The 22,434-nt window shown below is 35.6% G+C and overlaps 1 protein-coding gene across 1 annotated transcript in view; it reads left to right on the forward strand.

The window, feature by feature from the left end:
- Positions 1–249: 249 nt before the first annotated feature.
- The window catches only part of LOC111139361 (dachshund family transcription factor 2), a gene marked incomplete at its 3' end in the record, with an annotated part of 862,916 nt that continues 840,731 nt past the window's right edge, over positions 250–22,434 (forward strand). The window contains exon 1 of the mRNA XM_022491621.1: positions 250–758. Coding sequence (XP_022347329.1) covers positions 250–758 — 509 coding nt within the window. The remainder of the gene's footprint in view (positions 759–22,434) is intronic.

Consider the following 22,434-nt stretch of genomic DNA (forward strand, 5'->3'; position numbering starts at 1 on the left):
CAGTCTCGGAAGGGGGTGTGTTGGGGGGTGGGTTCTTGGACCGCCGTGAGTCCGGGCTACTCGCTGTTCCTTGGGTGGTGGATGGGCGTGAGCGTGTGAGACTGGCTCCTGTAGACTTGAGAACGGTTTGGAGAGAGCAGAGCGCGCCAGAGAGAGCGCGAGAGAGTGAGGGAGCGAGTGCGAGCCGACCTAGTGGAGACAGGGCGAGAAAACAGGGCCCGAAGACCTACGGTTTGAGACTGAATGACCATGGCTGTCTCCGCACCCCCGGTGATCTCTGCAACTTCCAGCGGAGCCGGCGTCCCAGGGGGCTTATTTCGGGCAGAAATCTCGTACTCGACTCCTGGAGAGCCTTCTCGTCTCACACATAATATGATCAACAGTTTCATGGCCAATAACCACAGCGGCAGCTCTGGTGTTGGCGGGATCGGTGGAGCCAGCGGAGGCAGCGGCAACACTAACACCAACGAGTGCAGGATGGTCGACATGCACGGTGTTAAGGTGGCTTCATTCCTGATGGACGGTCAGGAACTGATTTGCCTGCCGCAAGTCTTTGATCTCTTCCTGAAGCACCTGGTGGGAGGGTTGCACACGGTATACACCAAGCTGAAAAGACTGGACATATCCCCCGTGGTGTGTACTGTGGAGCAGGTCCGGATCCTCCGCGGTCTGGGGGCCATCCAGCCTGGGGTGAACCGCTGCAAACTCATCACCAGAAAAGACTTTGAAACTTTGTTCACCGATTGCACCAATGCCAGGTGAGATGTTCATTTTTCAGTTTGTTCTCCCCCTCCGCTTTCCCCTCTTTTGCATGTTTCATCACTCTCATCCAACTTTGCGGAGTGTCTTAACTAGCTTGCCTCTACTGTAAGTCGGTGGGGAAAGAGGACTAGAAGGACTAATTGCCCATCCCGTCTAGTCCTCGCTCAGTGGCAGGGCTGGGTCTAAGATAAGCCCCGCACAAACTTCAGTTTGCTCTCCTCTACTGAAACTACAGCTTTTCGCCCATATCTTGCATGGCTCACTGGCTGCTTGTGGTTATTTGTTAATTTCTCTACATGGTTTTCATTCCTCTTTTGTGGCCGTACGGGTCGAATAGGTTTTCCCTTTCTCCTGAACAGAGACACCAGGGACTTTCTAGGGGAGAAAGCTGGCAGAGCTGTAAACTGGGCTTCTGAGCTAGCAATCCACAACACAGCATTTGGGGGATGGATAGGGTCGGAAGTCTAGGATCCATCCCAGAGGGTGATTCGTTCCCCATCATGTGTGTTTGTTGTGAGAGTAAGTGGGGTGTGTGATGGTGGTGGTTGTGGTGGTGTGTGGATAAATGTGCGCGCGCGCGTGCGTGTGTTTGTGAGTGAGAGCAGACAGAGACACAGAGATTGAGAGAGAGCAAGAGAGCTTGTTCAAGAGAGAGCGTGCCTATGAGGGAGGACGTGTGCATATGCCCTCTGTGCAAAGCTCCCCCGTTCACGATACAGTAAAGTCGATGGATCCCATTTTTTAAAAAAGAACGACAACAGATGTCACTTTCCTGGGATTGTCCCTTTTGGGTCATCTGCAGGGGACAACGTGGGGCATGAAAACCTAGGGCTGGGAACTGGATGAGGGTTGAAGGAGAAGTTGGAGAGGATGCTTCCAGCTCTTCTCCCCAGGCCAGAAGTTGGAAGGATCCTTTTTCCCCAAAGAGAGGATTTCTTAAGTGATGATGACCAGCTTCTGTGGTTGTAAGTGTACCTCCTTCATAGGACAGTAGAATAAATGTTCATTGGCATATGTCCATAAGCAAATTGTATTCAATCTTTCTAAGTTTAAAAAAGAAAGTAAAATAAACTATATTCAAGATTATTTGATTTTTTAAGGACCTGTGAATTAATTTTGTACTGTTTATTCCATCTCCAGTCTGGTGACATTTGTTAGGTGTGTACACATTTGGCGTACAAACCAAAAAACAAACCATCATCAGGTTAAAGGGAGCAAAGGGTTTTGTTGTAAAACAGCACGACTTTTGATCATTTTGCAGAAAACTTCTGCAGAGGTAGACTTTCTCACAATGCAACTTCAAATCATAGGAACCCCTTTTTACCAACTTAAAGGAACTCAGCTGTCAACATCTGTTGTAAAATCCAAATTACTATGTAGAGTTGAAGTATACTGACACCTTGTAGACAAACTGTTGCTGACTGCTACAATAAGGAAATGCTACAGAACTTACAAGGTAACCTTTTTTCCTACACAGTGTCCTGTGTTCTGGCAATTAAACAGAAACCTGTTTATGTGAGAACTTCTATGTGATTCATATCTGGGGTTTACAAACCTGGTTTATTAGATAAAATTTTCTTAAGGTAGATAGATGGTCTTAAAACACAAAGGATAACTGCTCCCTTGATAAAACAAACAATTATAAGTTGTAAGAGTAGAAAGGAAATCTTATTTTGACCACAAAGCACTTTCCTAATACACAAACGCAGAAAGTTACCAGGACCTTCAGAGGAGGGCCATCTAATTCATGTGTTGCCAATTCAAAAAGACACATTTAAACAATTGCAGAACTGAAATCCTATCTTTCCCCTCTCTTTCTCTCCCCCTCTTCCTCTCTCTCCTCCTCACTCCCTTCCTGCTTCTCTCTTACAAACACCCACTATTAAGGTGGAACAATTACTACACACAGTAAATTTGTCCTACCTTAATAATTAATTTACACATCCTTGAGCAAAATCTATGACTTTCATTTTAAAAATAAATAGATTAGTATTTTAATGTGACTTTGATGCTTTCCTCTAAGTAGAAAGTTTTCTTTAATTAATTTTTATTAGAGCTACTTGCTGAAGGGAAAAATGATAAGTTACTCTGTATCAAGAAGGAGGTGTTCTTATACTATTTTTGGACCCTATTGTATGATATGTTTTTAGGTTATTATTTTAATTCAGTTAAGTTTTATTTACTCCTTATCATAGCATTTACAATGCTAACTTTTTTGGAGGGCTTATATTGCTTTTGTGTATATGCATATATAAAGACAATAGGAGAATATGAAAAATATAAGAAGAAATATGTATAAGATATAATGCCAGTGTCTCCTTTTGCATTTATTTCTTTATGAGTATGTTGTTGATTAACATGCATTTTCTATAGGTTTGTTACGAGTGTTACAGTATATGATTGTAAAAATTTATTCCAGAAATATTAGAAATATATTCTATGAATGCAGCCCATGAATGGAGATGAGGAAAACTACCAGAAATACACCTATATTGCAATTTCTAGATAGGAAAAACAACAACAACAACAAACACTCCACAATATCTGGGGAAAATCTTCTTAATGGTAAAATAACATTATCAAATTTTATCACTGCAAAATGCCCTCATAACCATGTTAAAAACTACAAAACATGATAATGCTTATAATGGATGCTTTATGACTGTAGGTAACATTATTTACAGAAATGTGTACCTTAAATCATTCTCAACATCTGAATGATTTTATAAAATTGTGAAATTATTATTTAGATCAACATTATTTCTATGACTTTTCTAGTCAGTGAAAAGAAAGGTGAGGAATGTAAATAGGAATGAGACTCAAGAGAGACAAAATAAGTTAGATAAGACATGAAGCCAGTAAGAGAAAAGAGATGTAGGATATGAGCAGAATGATGCTATGAGAAGAGGTGAAAGATGGATCAGAAGAGCCTGAAGAGATGCTCAAAGAAATGAGCGATGAATCAACGGAGACTTGGCTAAAGAGGATTGTTACTGAGGACTCATGACTTAGCTCTTCTGGCTAAAGGGGGATGCAAGGAAAAAGTATATATATATGTTCAATGACTGGAAACTCTCATATCCTATTCTTATTTGAGAAAAGAGATACATTTTCATCTCCCGATGAATAAATTTCCATAATGTATTGTTCAATGGGAGGCTTATTTGTAATGGTGTCATTGGCAATTTTCTTTTCCTACATAATAAGCATTTCTTCCCCTCTCTGTCAGTTAACTAAGGGAGAGTACAAGTCCTGACTTAGGGTATTCTAATTTGGAATGCTTCCTACACTATTCCAGAAGACACAAAATAGACTATTTTCAAATTGGTCATTTTCAAAGACCTTAACGTATTGCCACTAAGTGGCATTTGGGTTCATTCGACTGGGGACATATTTTTATTAATGTACACAGGAGAAAGGTGCTTGAATAAAATACATACATGATTGTTTCTTTGAAAGTACTGAGAGTCAAAAGAACTCTATCAGTGCTTTATATTAACTGTTTTGTTATTAGCTAATTTTCAAAATATTCAAACTTGTTTTCCTAGAAAAGAAGTTGGAAAATAATACATACCTTTGCTACTGGAGAATAGTTAAGATGAAAAAAAATCTTGACTATACATTGTTCTATTAAATAAATCGAACTTTGCATCTCTGCAATTCCAAAGGGCTATGCAATATTTTTTCCTTGATGCTTTTTTTTACTTCAGAAACTAATTGTAGGGAGATTATTCTCAAGATTTTTAAGAAAGTGAAAAAAAAGTCCAAAACCAAATGGGAAAATTTATCTTGTTTTAGGTCTTTTTTTTTTTTTCAGCTAAGGCACTGTAATTTTTCTTTTTAATGTCTTGTGGAGCAAAACTTGGAATTCTTAACATCAGAGAAGGCAGGTTCAGAAAGCAAATGCCTAAAAATCTCACTCTCATGCAATGGATTTTCCTTACTAAATTCTTCAAAGTTTAATGCAACGATAAAATATTCAATTAAAAATTGGTATTCAGTAAATGTGAAAAATCAGCCAGCACATTTTAGTGTTATCTCTTTTTATCTACCTATCTATATAAAAGTAACATTGTTAGATTTTATGATCAGTATTTCATTTGAGGATCAACTAATTAAATGTTATTCAGTCATTTATGTGTAGTTAAATGAATACTTAGAGAAACAAGAATGTATGATTAAGAAAACATTTAAATGTATTTGGAGACATGAGTCAACATATATTTAAATGAGTAAAATTCAGTGTTTTTAAATTAAGATTTAAATGATCCAATTGTGATTGTTAGTTTGACCATGTGAATAGAACATAAATGGGCATCCATCGTAGAATAACTTTATGTGAACTCTGACTTTAAAATAATTTAAAAATTCTTTCAAATACAAGAAATACAGTTTTTGTAAGTCCTCAATGATTTTGGCTTTGTATTGACACTCGATGAATATAGTTCATAATCCACATAGAATAGCAATTTACTTTAAAAATTGATGTTTTCATTCATAGGAAAGTTATACAAAGTCAAATTTTTGAAGAACTTGCATCACTTTCTTGGGCTAATATTTTGTATGACAACATTTGCAGAATAAAAAGATTTTAGAAATTAATCTGGGCAGTAAATGCAGACATTTATTTCATAGGATAATGAGGGGATGGTCGGTTTGTCTATTAAAAGCAGTTACTTAGTCGTCATTGTTGTCTTTTATTAGAATGATGTAAAGATTATAATTAAAATGGTTTAGTCCTATGCCAGTGCACAGAACTTCCACGTGTACATCCATTTTAAATGTACACTTCTACATAACCAATTTATCTAAATAGTTGTATTTATCTAAATACTTGAGTTGGATTTAATATTTGTCCAAACACTCATTTATTAGGTGATAGATATTACATTAAAGATATGATGCATGTTATGATGGAGAATTTCTTTGGATATTTATGTGTACTGTTACCCTCAATGTATAGTATTCCAATAATTAGGAACCGATGATCTTCAGACATTAATGTTTTATGTGGTTTCACACAAGAAACCCCTAATGCCTGTCGAAAATATTGTCTGAATTATTTGATGCTTTCTTAAGTAATCTTATTCTGTCTGAATGAAATCCCTACGTGCTTTAAAAGTGCTTCTAGCAGGCAAATATAATTGTGAGAAACATTAATCACAATATATTATGTTTCATTTGGCAATCTAGATCTTCAGGGTCACTTCATGTGGTGCACTTAGAGATACAAATGATTTAGGTTTATCCACGTTATACATTTCAAATATGTATTGAAACCACCCTAATGGACCAAAACTGAAAATATTGTTTTTGGAGAAAGGACATCAAACCTTTCCCCAAAAGCAAAACAATTAGGTATTAATGATATTATTGTTGCATATTCAAAAGGTCTTTAGTAGCATTTTTTTCCCCTCCTTTTCTTCCCTTTCACCATCTCAACCTGCAAAACTCTTCACTGTCACTTCAGATCACACAATTCTAAAAAGATAAAACAACATTTAAACACATTTGCTTTGGAAGGGAAATTGAGCATTTGCACCCAATAAGCCTGATTGTGGAACTGCATGCAAATTGTGTTTTGATTTATCTCTTTTACACTTTTTTCCATTTGAATTGATCTTGCATTAATTTCGCCAAGCGGCTGTGTGAGGCTGCAGATGTTGCCCTGTGTTTAATAAATCAATGAGACAGATCTGAATGAATCACTTCAGATGGATTCTCTGCTCGGTTTGATGTCTAGATGTTATTCTTAGCTTGTTATCATGACAGATGCATTAATGTTCCCATACACTGCCAGCAATGTCAAAGAGATAGAAGCTTTTAAAGTGGCAGCATCCCTTTTTCCATTTTCTGCTAGAACAACTAAATTCATTTTATTTTATGTAGGAATCAGAGAAAAATATCAAATCAATATCATCCCATGAGTTTCTTCATGGGAGAGATTCTTAATTTTCATGCTATATTAGCTATTCCAAAACTGTGGAAATTAATATGTTAAAACCTAAGTATAGTGTAGTTGCTTAAAAGTGCCCCCACATTAATATTTAATCATGGTAGGAAAAATGAGAATAAGTAATATATGATTGGGACACATTGAAAGTGTCACTATAAATAGAATAATGCTATATCCAAATAGATTACAGAAGGGTGTTATTTTTTAAATCCTTACTAATAAGCTTCTTGTTGGCTTAATGCAGCTGTAATATACTCTTACCAAGGGATTTAGAACTCCTTCAGGATTTAGTATATCTTTTTAGTAGGAAGAAGGTAGCCTGTCCACTGTATGTTCATCATTTCCTCACTTTGTAAAACTGAAAATCTTGGAAAAATTTATTTCATTTTCGTATATTTTAGTTATTTATATTCTGGGTAATTATTTGTAAATCATTCAGTAACAGTAAATGCGACTTTTTTCTTAAAGATTTTACTTATTTATTTGACAGAGAGAGAGAGAGAGATCACAAGTAGGCAGAGAGGCAGGCAGAGTTGGGGGGAGGGGAAGCAGGCTCTCCGCTGAGCAGGGAGCCCAATGCAGGGCTCAATCCCAAGACCCTGAGATCATGGCCAAAGGCAGAAGCTTAAACCACTGAGCCACCCAGGCACCCATAAATACTACTTTTATAATTTAATTTCTCAAACTGTAGAAAAGCATAGGCACACCAAAAGGAACTTTATTATAACTGTAGTGAAATTTATTACCTACCTGCATTAAATATCATGGCGACCATAATTTATATCATTTAACCCAAAGCTTCATTACCTTGGTTTTAGGAAACAGTCAGTTCTGTCAGTTGTGAAATATTTTGAATTGAATGTTGTAGGTGTTATAAGTTTTTAGTAAATCTCTGATATTTGAAAATACAAATTTTTAAAAGGAGATTCAATTTTTCTCTTGTTCAAGTTTCTGAAGAATATATATTAAAATAAGCCAGCTTTTAGAGGTAGTTCCTCTTTGCAGCATTTACAGTATTTTTTCATCATAATTTTGTCAGTTTTATTAAAATAGGAAAACAGGAAACACTGTTAATTGTTACTGTTGAGGTCTCAAATTCTTCAGGAGAAATTTTATCTCCAAAGTTAGGCTACTTTTGTAAGATTAAGATATAGGCTATGATCTATAGTCTAAGTTTAAAGAGAAATTTATAATGAAGTTTAATGAAGTTATGTACAGGAGTGTTTTTTTTTCAAATTTTGCTTGAAACATGGGAATGTATTCATGATCATTTTTTGCCACATCTTTCTTTAGAGCTTAACTTATTTATTAGCATTGATGAAATTATTATATTGAGAATGTGAATATAATATAGGTAAATTGAATATAAGTAAAGAGCAAATGGACATATTTATCACTACCTATAATGATATCTTTAAAAAAGAACTGAATTTATTACATAAAAAAACTTGAATTTGTAATAATAATTTCTAAGGAGTAAATTTTAACTTTAGTAATATTCATTGCAAAACTTCATTAAGCCTAATATTGTGTATATTTTAGGCACTTAATTCACATTTGTTAAATGAATACAATCATGTACACACACACATTTATTCTTCATCAGAACTCTTTGCACAAATTGCCATTCCTTTGAAAAGCTAGGAAATAGTTACATAAGGTATGCAGTTATTAAAGATACTAATCTTGAAATTTTAATTCCATTATAAAACCATTTGTAATCATGCCATAAACTTTTCACAAGTATACATATAAAGGTATCAAAATCTAATATATGAAATTAGGATTTTGAACTGAAATATATCTTTAAAGAAAGAGTGACTTCTTGATATTCCCTTTAGTGAAAACCCACAGAAGATGCTCTAATATTATGAATAGGCAAGAATTAGTAAGTAAGACAAGCCTACTACCATAAAATCATTCCCAGCTATTTGGATTTATACTATTTGATATCAGTACCACCCCTAGTGACAGTTTAGTTTTGATCATTCAAACAGAAAATGCATGTTTATCCAATAAGGGTTAGTAAGAAGAGGGTTCTCCTCCCTTCTATGTATAGCTCAGGAATAGAAACACAACACAAATATCTAAGTATTATGATGTACTTTTTCCCTGGATAATCTAAAGAGCCATTCAGTGCAACATGAATTTACATGATGTATCCCCCCATCCATTTAAAGGAATAACTTATTACTTTCAGATGTAATTAATTTTGAAGAATGAAATTTCCTTTCATCTAGGATCCCTGAGGTATAAACTGCTAATATATATGTACTATCTTGACCCATTTAAATTATTTATTTTATTAGAGCAAATCATGGTGAAAACTTTATAATTATGCTACTGAAATTATATATATATATATATATATGTCTATATATAGTGTAGGAAAGTTAAAAAATAATGAAATACAGTATTTTTATTGCTATATAAACATTTTATTCTTAAACAAGTTGACTGCTTAATAGTGTATAATATAGTGTGTATGTTAAGGTATAAAACATTCAGTTGCCATTGTGGCTAATGATCTTATTAGGTTGCCGGCAACTGTTAGCTCGTAACAGCGTTTAGGCTACATTTAGTATATCTGCTATTTATGTGATGAGTTAAAAAAGGAGAAAAAAAGGATATTGATCTGTCTCTGGATTAAAGTTTGAAAATGGGCAACAGCCTGAACACAAAAGGCTTTTTTTTATGATTTCTCAGCTTGCCATTGATCTCCTAGTTTTATTGCATTCATTATTTATTAAAAGAATTTGCAAGCTAAACATAACGTTAAGCTAGTTTGCACACAGGGACCGCACTTAGGAAATTGAATGGAAATTGCATTAGAGATGAACATCTGTGCTATTTTTCCACTCATGTGTTTATGGTTTTGTATAAAAGGTATATTGGATTAACAGTTATAACCGTTATAGCTTACAGCAATATGTTAGATTCTGAGCTTTTAGTTATTTTGGAAGAAGTCTGTTTCTTACTTACTTGTCTAAACAAGCATAGTAATAACATCACAAACAATATTGGAATAAATTTATTTTATTATATTTACTGAATGCATTATCTACATTATGTATCAATTGTGGGATACTCTGCTATATTGAAGTAAAAACATTTAAAAACATATGCATAATTATCATTTAATTATACTTTCTCTTACTGGCTTTAGGTAATAGGCTACATAGGTGCAATTTACATATTACTCATTTTAAGAATGTTGAGTTTAGTGCCATATTAAATCACACCAAATTCACAAAAACTATATAAAAACTTTAATATGACCATCCATAAAATATTATTATTTATGTATGTTAGACCTTGATCCTTCTGGAAGGATAATAACCATATAAACACTGAAGGCTTGCTCCATATAACACTATGAACAAAAGGGTACAATATGATTTCCCTCTTGAATTCAATCCAAGGAAATTTATTTACAGAAACTTGAGTACTTCAACTGAAACAGTTCTCCACAGGACATAGTTAGACCCTCGTGAATATCTTTTTTGCAGTGTTGTCTTCAATCTGTAGACATTTGGAAAACTCAATTTATCAATTTAATTATTGGATTTAAAATAAAATAAAAACCTCTTCACAATCATTTTGATCTTATGATTAGATCTGTCATTACTCTGTGTGTGTGTGTGTGTGTGTGTGTGTGTGTGTAGGGTATACTATGTGGTGCCAATGTTTTAGTTGCTGCAAACAGAATGGAGACAACAGTCTCTTCTGTCATGGAGCTTACATTCTAGAATCCTGCTGTTTTTAGCTTAGGGTCCTTAAACCATATATCTATCCCCTTTATTACATTTGCTAAATTGTGAAATCTTTGTGGTTACAAATTTTTTGCCACATACCTATTGTTGAACACTTCAGTTTTCTTTCTCGTATCTGCCTTGCGTTGTATCGGTAAATGATAGATTTTTTTTTAGTTTTTAGAATATACCAGAAAATTTCAACTAAAAATAGTTACTGAGATATAAAATAAAATATTTTAGTTTTATGAATGTACAGAATTACTCACGTTATAAATACAATACATAGCAAGAGAAGATTGGAATAAAACAGTTATTTCTGCTCAAGAATGGCTATAGTTAATTGACTTTAGTATCTTTTCTCTGACATATTTGCTGAATCCTTACAATATGAGCCCTTAAAAATTCATAAAATTAGTCATTCCGTGAGACATGTTTTTGTAGTAAAATGTGCAACCGTGGATTAAAAAACAAGGTTTTTCCCCATGTTAAAATGCTTTCTTTCATTTGTGTTAGAGTTTTAAATAGATCCTCAAGCTTAGAGTTTGATTTGCTTTGCAAGATTATTTGCAAACATGTGTAATTAAATGTTTAATCTTAACAATAAACCTGCTGCTTTGAAAATAGTCTATGATCTGCTAAACTTCTAAATTCATTTTGTAAAAAAATTAATGAGTAGCCTCTAGGTTTTTATTTGAGGAAGACAAAAGGGGAATTTTTTCATAGAAAAAAAATTACTGCATAGTTCATTTTATGCATAGTACACAGATTTTATGTCTCATTTTATAAGCCAATTAGAATATTCAGTTTGAACATACACACTATATATGTATATATATATATATATATATATATAATGTTAACTGATAATATATGAATTTACATATAATTATGTATTATGTGTTATTATATACATTATATATGCACATATAATGCATTATTATATACACATATAATATATAAGTATTACAAACATTATAAACATACATACATATATGTATAAAATATTTTCCAAGTTATTTCATTTGTCACTTCATTTCAACAAATATTTAGTAAGTACATACTCTTCATCTGTACAAGGCTACTTATCAAAGGGAAAGTAGTGATCTTAAGAACTATACAAATTCTTATTTTTCTTATCTCCAGATTATGGAGGTAGAGTTTTATTGTTACATGGTTAACTCTCAGCTAGCCTACATTAATGCAAGGAGCAGCAAATGATGTATGCAATTCAAAATTATGGAAAATTAAAGTAACATTAATTAGACTTTGCAGTGCATTTTAAAATGTTTATGGCATATTTACCTGTCTAAATATATTTTGCTTATTCTACTATCAAATTGTATTTATGTTTTATGAGTATTCACTGGTGGGGAGATAGCCTCAAAACGTGCTAAGGTTGAATTAAATCTGAAATTAAATGCTTCATATAGGAAATATCTAAAGTGAATAAAGCACAAGCAGACATAGAACGTACATGTTACAGCTAACAGCAGTGTACGAGATCATGTTGGTCCTTAACTAAAGCAGTATATTTGGCTTGAATTTATTCTTATGTTATCTGTGGAAAGATCTGTATACTTAATGGATATATTAGTCATTACAACTATTAGCAGATCAAAACCTGGAAAACTGCATGGAGCCAGTTGTTGATTTTAACATGCTTTCCTATGCTTCGGTCCCCTAAATAACTGTCTTCTATAAGCTAAACCAGCATTTGTTGACAGAGAAAATGGCTTTTGGGTTAAAGCACATTGATGAGTGTAGCCCTAAATCATTTTTGTAAAGTGTTCTCTTCTGTGACGAGAACCTTTAATCGATTTTCAGCTTACAGTTTTAAGAAATGGAACATCATATTCTTAATGCCGTTCACGTCCTGCAAGAATGGTCACTTTGATGATGGGCACATGATGGGCATATGTTGAACACCTTGACCTCTTCTAAAGTGTAGTAACCACTCCAGAGCTTAGTTGATAGAGGTATGTGTGGCATATCTACTTTCTTATGTTTCAGTTGTTTTAGATGTGTCCTTGTCATACCAAAAGACTAACAAGTTTTTGTTATTTTAGGGACATGTTCTTTTTCATAAGGTTGTGTGATGTTTCCCTAATCTCCATGTTGCCAGAGTCTAAAGCTTTTCTTAATCTTTATGATTTAGTTCCATTGAATTGAATAATTGCTCTTCTATGTGTTGTTTCTTTTTCAAGAGTGCTTTCAGTGTTTAAATGTACATAAAACTCAAGTAATGCCCCTTTTAGATATTTTTCTTTATTAGTGGTCTTTGTCTCATGGATTCATGTTCCATCAAAATAGACGTAGTGGAGCTCACACGTGTAATGTTTTCTGTCCGGTGAAGAAGACTTTTTTTTTTTTTTAAAGATTTTATTATTTTTAAGTAATCTCTACACGCAGTGTGGGGTACATTGAGATCAAGCTTGAGATCAGGAGTCGCATGTTCCACTGACTGAGCCAGCTAGGTGCCCTGATTAGGAAGTCTCTTGCTTTAAAGATAGGAGTACTGTAATTTGGGTCACATTAGCATTGATGCAGTTCCATGTGGGCATGGACAAAGGAATGAAGCTAAATAAGGGTGGAGAAAACTTGATGAAAAAATATTTCTCATGGAAATATTGAATGGATCAGGAACTAGCTGACAGATGAGAGGTAGGCAGTATAGTGTGGACTGATGAAGACCTTTCACAAAAGAGTTTTTAAATGAATTATCCCCTTTAATTGAATTCATATTATTTTAGTGGGTATTTTAAGCAGATTCATGAACAGGCACAGAAAGTATAAAAATATTAGCTGTAAATACATATGTAAACACTAAAGGCAAATGTGGAAATGTCATTCTATTTGAGGTAAGCTGGTGGCATTTGAAACCATAGCAAAATATTTGAATACATTTTGTCACTAAAATATTTGTTCACTATGCTAGTAAATATTAATTTAATTTCTAAAATATTTTATACAGCATCCATTTATATTTCTTCTGTAAGTTCCATTACTGTTACTGGTCTGTTAGCCTGAATTTAGCTTGCCATAGCACATTTTTAAAACACATGTAGACTGAATTTTTTTGAAAGGGTTACATTTTGCCTTTGGGTATGTGTGTGAAGTTTTTATTGTATTCAATAGTAACAAAGTGTGCATTTTAGGAAGTAATTTGAACACTGCATTCAAGATTTATTTAATGAACATTAAAATTTGAATTAAAGAAATCAAAGTGGCATTTTTGTCATTTTTGTATTTAATAAGAACAGTAAAGTTTAAATATTTCCTCCATGCCTTCTGCCTGAAAATATATCTGGAAGTTTAAAATTACTAGCTAGGAATAATAGTAAAACCTTTACATGTATATGCTGGTACATAGTTTATATAGTGCTTTCATATATGTTAGCTCATTTCATCTGATCATTAGGATAGTCTGCTTTTACAATTTTGTTTTGAAATTTCTTAATTTTTATAAACAGATGGCTGGTCATTTTACAACATGGTACTTCTGGGGATCACTTAATCTTATTTAGATTTTTTTCACTCCATGCTAAATCAGCATCATCTATAGTTATAATGAAACTTACAATGCTTCTGGGGAATAATAGTACCTTTTGTTTGTGCAGAAGCTCACAGGCTTCAAAGCTTGTTCATATACTATCTGCATTTATCCTTACAGCAACTCAATGAGGCAGGTCACCTGATTGTGAATTTAGGTGAGAAAATTGAACTGTGGGCAAGTAAAGGGAATTGCTTGAGGCCATATAATCTAGTACAGGCAGGGCCAGTTGCTGATTCTAAGTCTTCTGTTGTACCTCCTCTGGTATGCTGTACTTGGTATGCTGTCTCTGAAACGGAAAGTCTTGCTAGATGAATATGAGCAAACAGGTTTACTTAGGTAGTGAATTGTTCCAGTTACTCATAGAATTATGGAAAAACTAGGAGGGGGAATTAGAAATAAGCAAACTAGTAGGAGAGACAAGCACTACACAGGAGCTTCCCTAGAATGTGTTTAGGTATTCTGCCATTTAATGATGAAGTTTTCAGAAATGCAGTAGCTAGACTCTCTGGGTGGTGACTCAATTTGATATGTATGTACAGGGAGTTTTAGGAACCAATAAAAACTTAACATTTTGAATGGAAAAGTGAAAGGAATAATAGTAATTCCAGAAAGTGTATAGAGACTGCGGTAGTTCATCAAAGCATAATGTTGAAGGAATTGATGAAATTGGGACCTAGGGGCACCTGGGTGGTATTTGCCTTCAGCTCAGGTTGAGATCCCAGGGTCCCTGCTCAACGGGAAGTCTGCTCCTCCCTCTCCCTCAGCCAATCCCCCTGCTTGTGCTCTCTTCTTAAACAAAACAAAACAAAACAAAACAAAACAAAACAAAACAAAAACCCAGGAGCTAGTTACTAAAAAATATAAATTGTCTCTTGTGTTCAGAATACTATGCTAGGATCTGTGGGTACCTTTTGAGAGCTTTAAATTTTATTGTAGAGCAGGGCATACACACATAAAGATTGTCATTCATTTATTTATTCATTCATCCATAAAATAGCTATTGCGTGTCTATTCTGTGTCAGACATCTTTTAGGTACTTGGGATGCATCTATTAAAAATAAACAAAGTTGGGGCACCTGGGAGGCTCAGTTGGTTAAGCATATACCTTGGGCTCAGGTCATGATCCTAGGGTCCTGGGATCCAGCTCCGCATTGGGCTCTCTGCTCAGTGGGGAGCCTGCTTCTTCTCCCTCTCCCTCTGCTTGCCTCTCTGCCTACTTGTGCTCTCTCTCTCTGTGTCAAATAAATAAATACAATCTTAAAAAAAATAAAGTTCCTTGCTCTTGGAAAGGGGGTTATATTCTAGGGTATGGTAATGTGGATGGAGGAAGACAATAAGCAATATGCATGATAAAGAAGTCAATTATATTGTACGAAGGTGGTAAGGTAGAAGTGTTATGGAAAAAATAGAGCTAGGTGAGGATATGGGGAGAATTGAAGTTGGTTGAAGTTTTAAATAGAATGAGTTATAGCCCTCTTTGAAAATATGAGCTTTGTTCACAGACTTAAAAGGGAGGGAAGTTAGCTATGCAAAATCTGGGGAAAGAGTGGCCTAGACTGAGGAAACAGTTTGATCAAAAGCCCTAAAGCAGAAGCATGCCTAGCAGTTTTGAGGAACAGTAAGGAGGCTAGTGAGCTGGAGTGGAATGAGTTGAGGGGACGAAGAGTAGGAATAAGATTATAATGGTAATGGTGGGGGTCATACAGGACTCTTTAAGCCATTTTTTAAAAATTTTGAATGAAATAAGGAGTCACTGCAGAGTTTTGAGCAAGGCTGTAACAAGATTTGACTTAGGTTTTTAAAGGATCACTGGCTGCAGGTTGAGAATAAGCTTAATTAAAGTAGGGCAAGGGTGCAAGCAGTATGAATGCCTTTGCAATGAACTGGGAGGGAGATGGTGGTGGTTTAGACCATAGTGGTAGAGTAGGGGTAGTTAGAATTAGTTTGTGGGTAGGTTTTGAAGGTAAAACCAATAGGATTCCTGATGAATTAGACGCTGAGTGTGAGAGAAAGAAAACAGTCATGAATAACTCCAAGATTTTGGTATGAGCAACTGAGAAGATTCAGTTTCCATAATTTCAGGAGGGGAAAGCTATACGTGGAGCAGATTTGGGGAGAAAGTTCAGGAGTTCAGTTTTATACTTGTTAGCTTTTAGATTTTTTTTTTCAGCACAGATATAGAGTGGCCATTGGATAAAGAAGTTTGGTATTTGGAAGAGACAGTATAAACTTAGGACAGGAGTGATTGTAAATAGAAAAGAGGCGAGTTTCAAGGACTGAGTCCTGAGTCACATCAACTCAAAGATGATGAAGAGGAGGAATCAGCAAAAGCCTCAGAAAGAAAATCCAGTGAAATGGGAAAACAAAACAAAATAAGAGAAAATTGTGTCCTGAAGCTAAGCAAAGAAAATGTATCAAAAAGGAAGGAGTGATCAACCATATCAAATGCTGTGAATCAGCAAAAAACCATGAGGACCAAGATTTGGTCATTAGATGTGACAATGGAAGTCACTGGTGATCTTGAGAGCAGTATGGGTGGAAATACATGAATGAAAAGTCTGAGTGACATGTGTTTAAGAGAGAATAGAAGGAGAGGAATTGGAGACAGAGTATAAGCAACTCTTGCTAGGGATTTGCTGCAAAGATGGCATACAACTCAAGGTGGGAGGGAGTAGCTTGAAAGCAGGGATCAGTGGATCAAGATGGAAGACATAACAGCATTGTGCCGTCAGCAATTTTCCAGTAGAAATTTTTAAAAATTTATGTAGGAAAGAGAGAGGAGTATTGCTGAAATGATATTCTTGAATAAGAGAGAGTGGATAGCCTCCAGTGCACAAGTGAAGTCATTAGTTTTAGATAAGAGCAAGGTTAGTGCATCTACAGATGGGGAGCCTGAGTATGTAAATGGAAATTCTGGTTGATCTGGTATTGGGACTCTATGGAAGTCCTCTTCTATTAGTTGGAATGACTGGAAAAGCAGTGTTGGAGGTTTGAGGAGAAAAAGAAAGTACAAAATAGCCATCTAGATGAGGACAATGAACTATTTAAAGAGGTTTGGTATGATTCCCAGGCAACATCAAACACCTTCTGATGTTTATGATCATAAATTCAAAATTGTTGGTGTGGTTGTGTGCTTTAATTCCACTTATGCAGAACTGCATCAGTACTGGTACAAAGTAGGCAAAAATTGGTTTTAATGAGATTTATGATTTTGCTAAGTGGTATGAATATAACAAAACCAGAGGGGGCCAGAGAGTTGAAGGTTTATGCAAAAAGTGATTATAATGGGTGACAATGCTTTTTAAACTGCTAAGGAGAAAAAGAAGACATCAAGTATGTGAGAGACAGTGAAAAGATGGTAGTGTCAATGAATTGGAGGTTCCAAGAAAAGGTCAAAGGATTGTTGGAGTAGGAGTACTAGAAGGTGTGAACCATAAAGATGTAGTGAGTGTGAGAGAGTAGGATGCACAAAATTAAAAAGGATGGAAGTTATTGGTAAATTATGAGGTTTAGAGTATGACCATGGGCATGAGTGGGCTGAAGTAAAGAGGGCAAGATATTTAGAGGAAAGGAAGTCAAGAAACTGAAAGGCCAGCACGTTGGTCATATCATGTATGTATATGTGGTACATTGAAATTGCTAAGGATTAAGAGAGGAGTCAATGTATTGCATTTCAAATTTTGTAGTATATATAGTAATACTATCAGAGTTTACTTTGTTAAAAAAACTATTTTAACTTAATTTCTCAAATTTTTAAATTAAAGTTATTGGAATTAAGAACTCAGCAAACTCAACCTGATGAAATTTTAAAAAGTGTTCCTCATGGGGTGCCTGGGTGGCTCAGTGGGTTAAAGCCTCTGCCTTCGGCTCAGGTCATGATCCCAGGGTCCTGGGATTGAGCCCCACATCGGGCTCTCTGCTCAGCAGGGAGCCTGCTTCCTCCTTTCTCTCTCTTTGCCTGCCTCTCTGCCTACTTGTGATCTCTGTCTGTCAAATAAATAAATAAAAATCTTAAAAAAAAAGAATATGGTGAAAAATAATGTTCTTTAAATAATTTAAATTGTGTTTGGTTTATTTAATCTTTTTTTAACATTTTTTACAATAGATCAGACACTTCATTTTTATTATGAACTAAGTTTTTTCCCCCCAAGTTTTTATTTGAATTCTAACTAGTTAACCTACAGTGCAGTATGAGTTTCTGGTGTAGAATTTAGTGATTCATCACTTATATACAACACCCAGTGCTCATCACAACAAGTGCCCTCCTTAATACCTATCACCTGTTTAACCCATCCTCCCATATGCCTCCCCTCTGGTAACCATCAGTTTGTTCTCTGTAGTTAAGAGTCTGTTTCTTGGTTTGCCTCTTTTTTCCCCCTATGTTCATCTGTTTTGCTTCTTAAATTCCACATATGAGTGAAATCATATGGTATTTGTCTTTCTCTGACTTATTTTGCTTAGCATAACACATTCCAGTTCCATCCACCTCATTGCAAATGGCAAGATTTCGTTCTTTTTGATGGCTGCGCAGTATTCCATGGTGTGTGCATGCGTGTGTGCACTTGTGTGTGTCTGTGTGTGTATGTGTGTATGTGTACACTCTTTTTTTTTTAAAGATTTTATTTATTTATTTGACAGAGATCACAGGTAGGAAGAGAGGCAGGCAGAGAGAGAGGAGGAAGCAGGCTCCCTGCTGAGCAGAGTGCCCGATGTGGGGCTCGATCCCAGGACCCTGAGATCATGATCTGATCTGAGGGCAGAGGCTTAACCCACTGAGCCACCCAGGCGCCCCAACACTCTTTAGCCATTTACCAGTTGATAGACATTTTGGCTCTTTCCATAATTTGGCTATTGTTGATAATGCTGCTATAAACATCAGGATGCATGTATCCCCTTTGAATCAGTATTTTTGTATTCTTTGGGCAAATACACAATATGAAATTATTGGATCATAAGGTAGTTCTATTTTTAACTTTGTTTTTTTTAAAAAGATTTATCAATTTATTTTAGAGAGAGAGAGCACAAGCAGGAGGGGCAGAGAGCAAGAAAGAAAATCTTAAGCAGACTCCATGCAGAGTGTGGAGCCCAACACGGGGCTCAATCTCACGACCCTGAGATCATGTCCTGAGCTGAAACCAAGAGTCCGGTGCTGAACCAACTGAGTCACCCAGGTGCCCCTTTGATTTTTAACTTTTTGAGGAACTTATACTGTTTTCCACAGTGGCTGCACCAGTTTGCATCCCCACCAGCAGTGCAAAGAGGGTTCCCCTTTCTCTGCATCTTTGCCAACACCTGTTGTTTCCTATATTGTTAACTTTAGCAATGATCTGAGTTTTCTATCAGGAACATTATCAGTCCCAGGACATGTGTTTGTTGCTATTATTATGTCATATATTCATGAAGAGTAAATTAACTTCCCACTTTCATTTCAGTACATTGGTATTTTATAACAATCTGCTAGGTACAGCACAGAACTAGCAGTCATGCTTCTTTACCTATAGATGGTTCATAATGCATTCAAAATTGCAGAAACCCAATCAATATCTATTTTTGACATCTGCTATTCTCTGATTCATGCATTATTTACCTCACATGAAAGCTACCTAAACAGCTCCTGCAGTAGTTAATACTTCTAGGAATTCTTTGACTACTGGTTGGATTTCTGTGCATCGCAGGTTTGGTGATGAAGAAAGTGTTAAACTTTAAATCAGGTGCTCATGTGAAATCATTGCAGAGTAAAGCTAAGAAGTTGGTGATCTCAATAGCAATTCCTTGCTAATTATCTGGGAAATGAAGTTTCTTTGGTGGAGCTTGCCCAGCCATTCACTTGGCATCTTAATAAAGTGGTTGGTAAGAAGGGTTTCATCAGCATTTGCAAACTCCCATTATATTCTGTCACTGATTCTGAGTGAGTTTTAGTTTCCACAGCTGGAGAAAAGCAAGGGAAACCAGATGTAGTAACGTCTACTATGAAGACTCTTATTTGGGAGGGGGGAAAGCAGTTCCATGGTTAAAACTTGATTTCAGCTCTGTTGGGTTGATTTAAAATAGCCTGTTTCGGGGCGCCTGGGTGGCTCAGTGGGTTAAGCCTCTGCCTTCAGCTCAGGTCATGATCTCGGGGTCCTGGGATTGAGCCCCGCATCAGGCTCTCTGCTTGGCAGGGAGCCTGCTTCCCCCTCTCTCTCTGCCTGCCTCTCTGCCTACTTGTGATCTCTCTGTCAAATAAATAAATAAAATCTTTAAAAAAAATAGCCTGTTTCCCTTCTTTATGTAGCACTGTGAAGAAGCATGTACATACACTTGATACTGGATTATTTCCATCAGGATAGGCTGTCCAAGGTGTTGTAGAAAGACTGTTTTAGGCACTATGACCATAGTATCTATTATACAAAAGCAAAGCAGAGGAACAAATGATTACTGATCCTGCCTGACATTTCAAATTTGATGAGATTAAACTTCAGATGACTATTTTATTCAAGTGTGAATCATTGACAGGTTTGTTAAAACTGAGTGGAAGTGGAATGTCTGGGTGGCTCAGTTGGTTAGGTGTCTGCCTTTGGCTCAGGTCTTGATTCTGGGGCTCTGGGATTGAGTCCCGCATCGGGCTCATTGCTCAGCGGAAGCCTGCTTCTTCCTCTACCTTTGCCTGACTATTGTTCTCTCTCTCTCTCTCTCTCTCTAACAAATAAATGAATAAATCTTAAAAAAAAAAACAACCTGAATGGAAGTGCACTGGTGTAATATGAAGTGCCTAAGGAAAATGATAGGAGAAAACATTAAGGTTGAGATTCCAAGAGGAATTGCCTCCCCTCAAGAACTGAAAACCATCTTTAAAGATCTAGCTGAAGTCTTACCTCTCCATGAGAACTTCCCTTATCACCTGCAGTGATCTCTTGCTTCTATAAAATTTTATCTGCAAATAACTTTCCTCCTACTCCTGTTCTTCTTCTTTCTCCAAATTGTTATGTTTTAAGCCGCATATGTTTTCTCTTTCTCCCTACTAGTTTCTAAATTCCTCAAATTCAGGAATAGTCCGATGTGTGTCATTTTATCACTCATAATGCCTGATATAGTACACAGATGTAAATGTTCAAAATATTTTCAGTTTGTTAGATAGTGTAACTATGATTTATTATAATTTTTGCTTTGGGAAATGTTCATATTTTAAGGAAAGTTATTGTTATACTGAAAAGGTTTATTTTTCTGACTCTGACTGACAGCTCCTCTTGAACAACAGAAACCTAGGGAATCCCTATTCTGTCTCAGATACCCACATCTGTTCTAATTCCAATACTTTCTAAACTTATGACCATTCAAGCCTCAGTTTTTTCTTCTAAAAATGGGGATACTATTAGTTACATCACTCATGGGGTTGTTAAGATTAAATGAGATTATGTTCATAAAGTTTAAGAGTTCAGTAAATATTAACTTTCATTACTGAATGTGGTATCACACTAATATGTGTGAACCCACATGTATGTGTACCTTCAGAACGTAAGAAAAAGGTCAAACCTCAGATCCAGTTTTCAGAAATTTTGGCAACCATTACTAAATTAACTGGTTGATTGTGAGTGACACTGTATGCACTTTATTTTCTAGGAAATTCTTGTATGTTGACTTTCTAGGCTGATACGGCAGCTGGTAGGCCATTTATTACTAGTTCTATTTTGGTGGAAAATTCAGCCTTGTGTGTCATTTAGAGTTTGTGACACATGTACCCTCCCTAGGCTTAATGAGTTGTCTGCAGATGGGCTGTTATTTATTACAGTCGTGTAGAATGAAATTGATTGTCTTCTAAAATTAATTTTTCATTTGCCTCCAGCCTTCCTTTAATAGAGGACACACAGTTGCCTGTTTGCAGAAATACTGTTTAATCACATTAATATCTCAGCCCCCCAGGCTGAAGAAGATAATTGTACAAACGAACAGCAAAATCTGTATCTTTAACTTCTTTTTATGATTAAATTATGCAAATGACTTATCTCCTGCCTTTCCAAGCACTAATCATCTAATTAGGAACGATGTGTTAAAGGGATGGTTTTACATCAGGAGAGGGACGAATGCACGAAGCAGAAAATGGGAGCTGACAATGAAACCACTGAAGGTACAGTAATGTGTACTAGATCAATCTTTGTATTTGGTATGAAAAGAGGTGGGAAGTCTCATATATACTATCCATAGACCTGACATGTGCCATCTTTTGACAGGAGATTTAATTCCTTATCTCTGAATACATCTTTTTTGAGATTAACCTCAAATTCTTAGTAAGGCAAGTGTTAAGTTTCCTTCATTCTTGAACATTTAAGGGACTTAGGGTTTTTATTTTTTCACCCAGTGAAGGAGTTGGCTTACTCTTTTAATCCAGGGAGGATAATTTGCAGCAAAGAAATGGGACTGTACCTTGACTA

Source organism: Enhydra lutris, unplaced genomic scaffold (genome assembly GCF_002288905.1).
Source record: "Enhydra lutris kenyoni isolate GAN:26980312 unplaced genomic scaffold, ASM228890v2 scaffoldscaffold102, whole genome shotgun sequence".
Classification (NCBI taxonomy): Eukaryota; Metazoa; Chordata; class Mammalia; order Carnivora; family Mustelidae; genus Enhydra; species Enhydra lutris.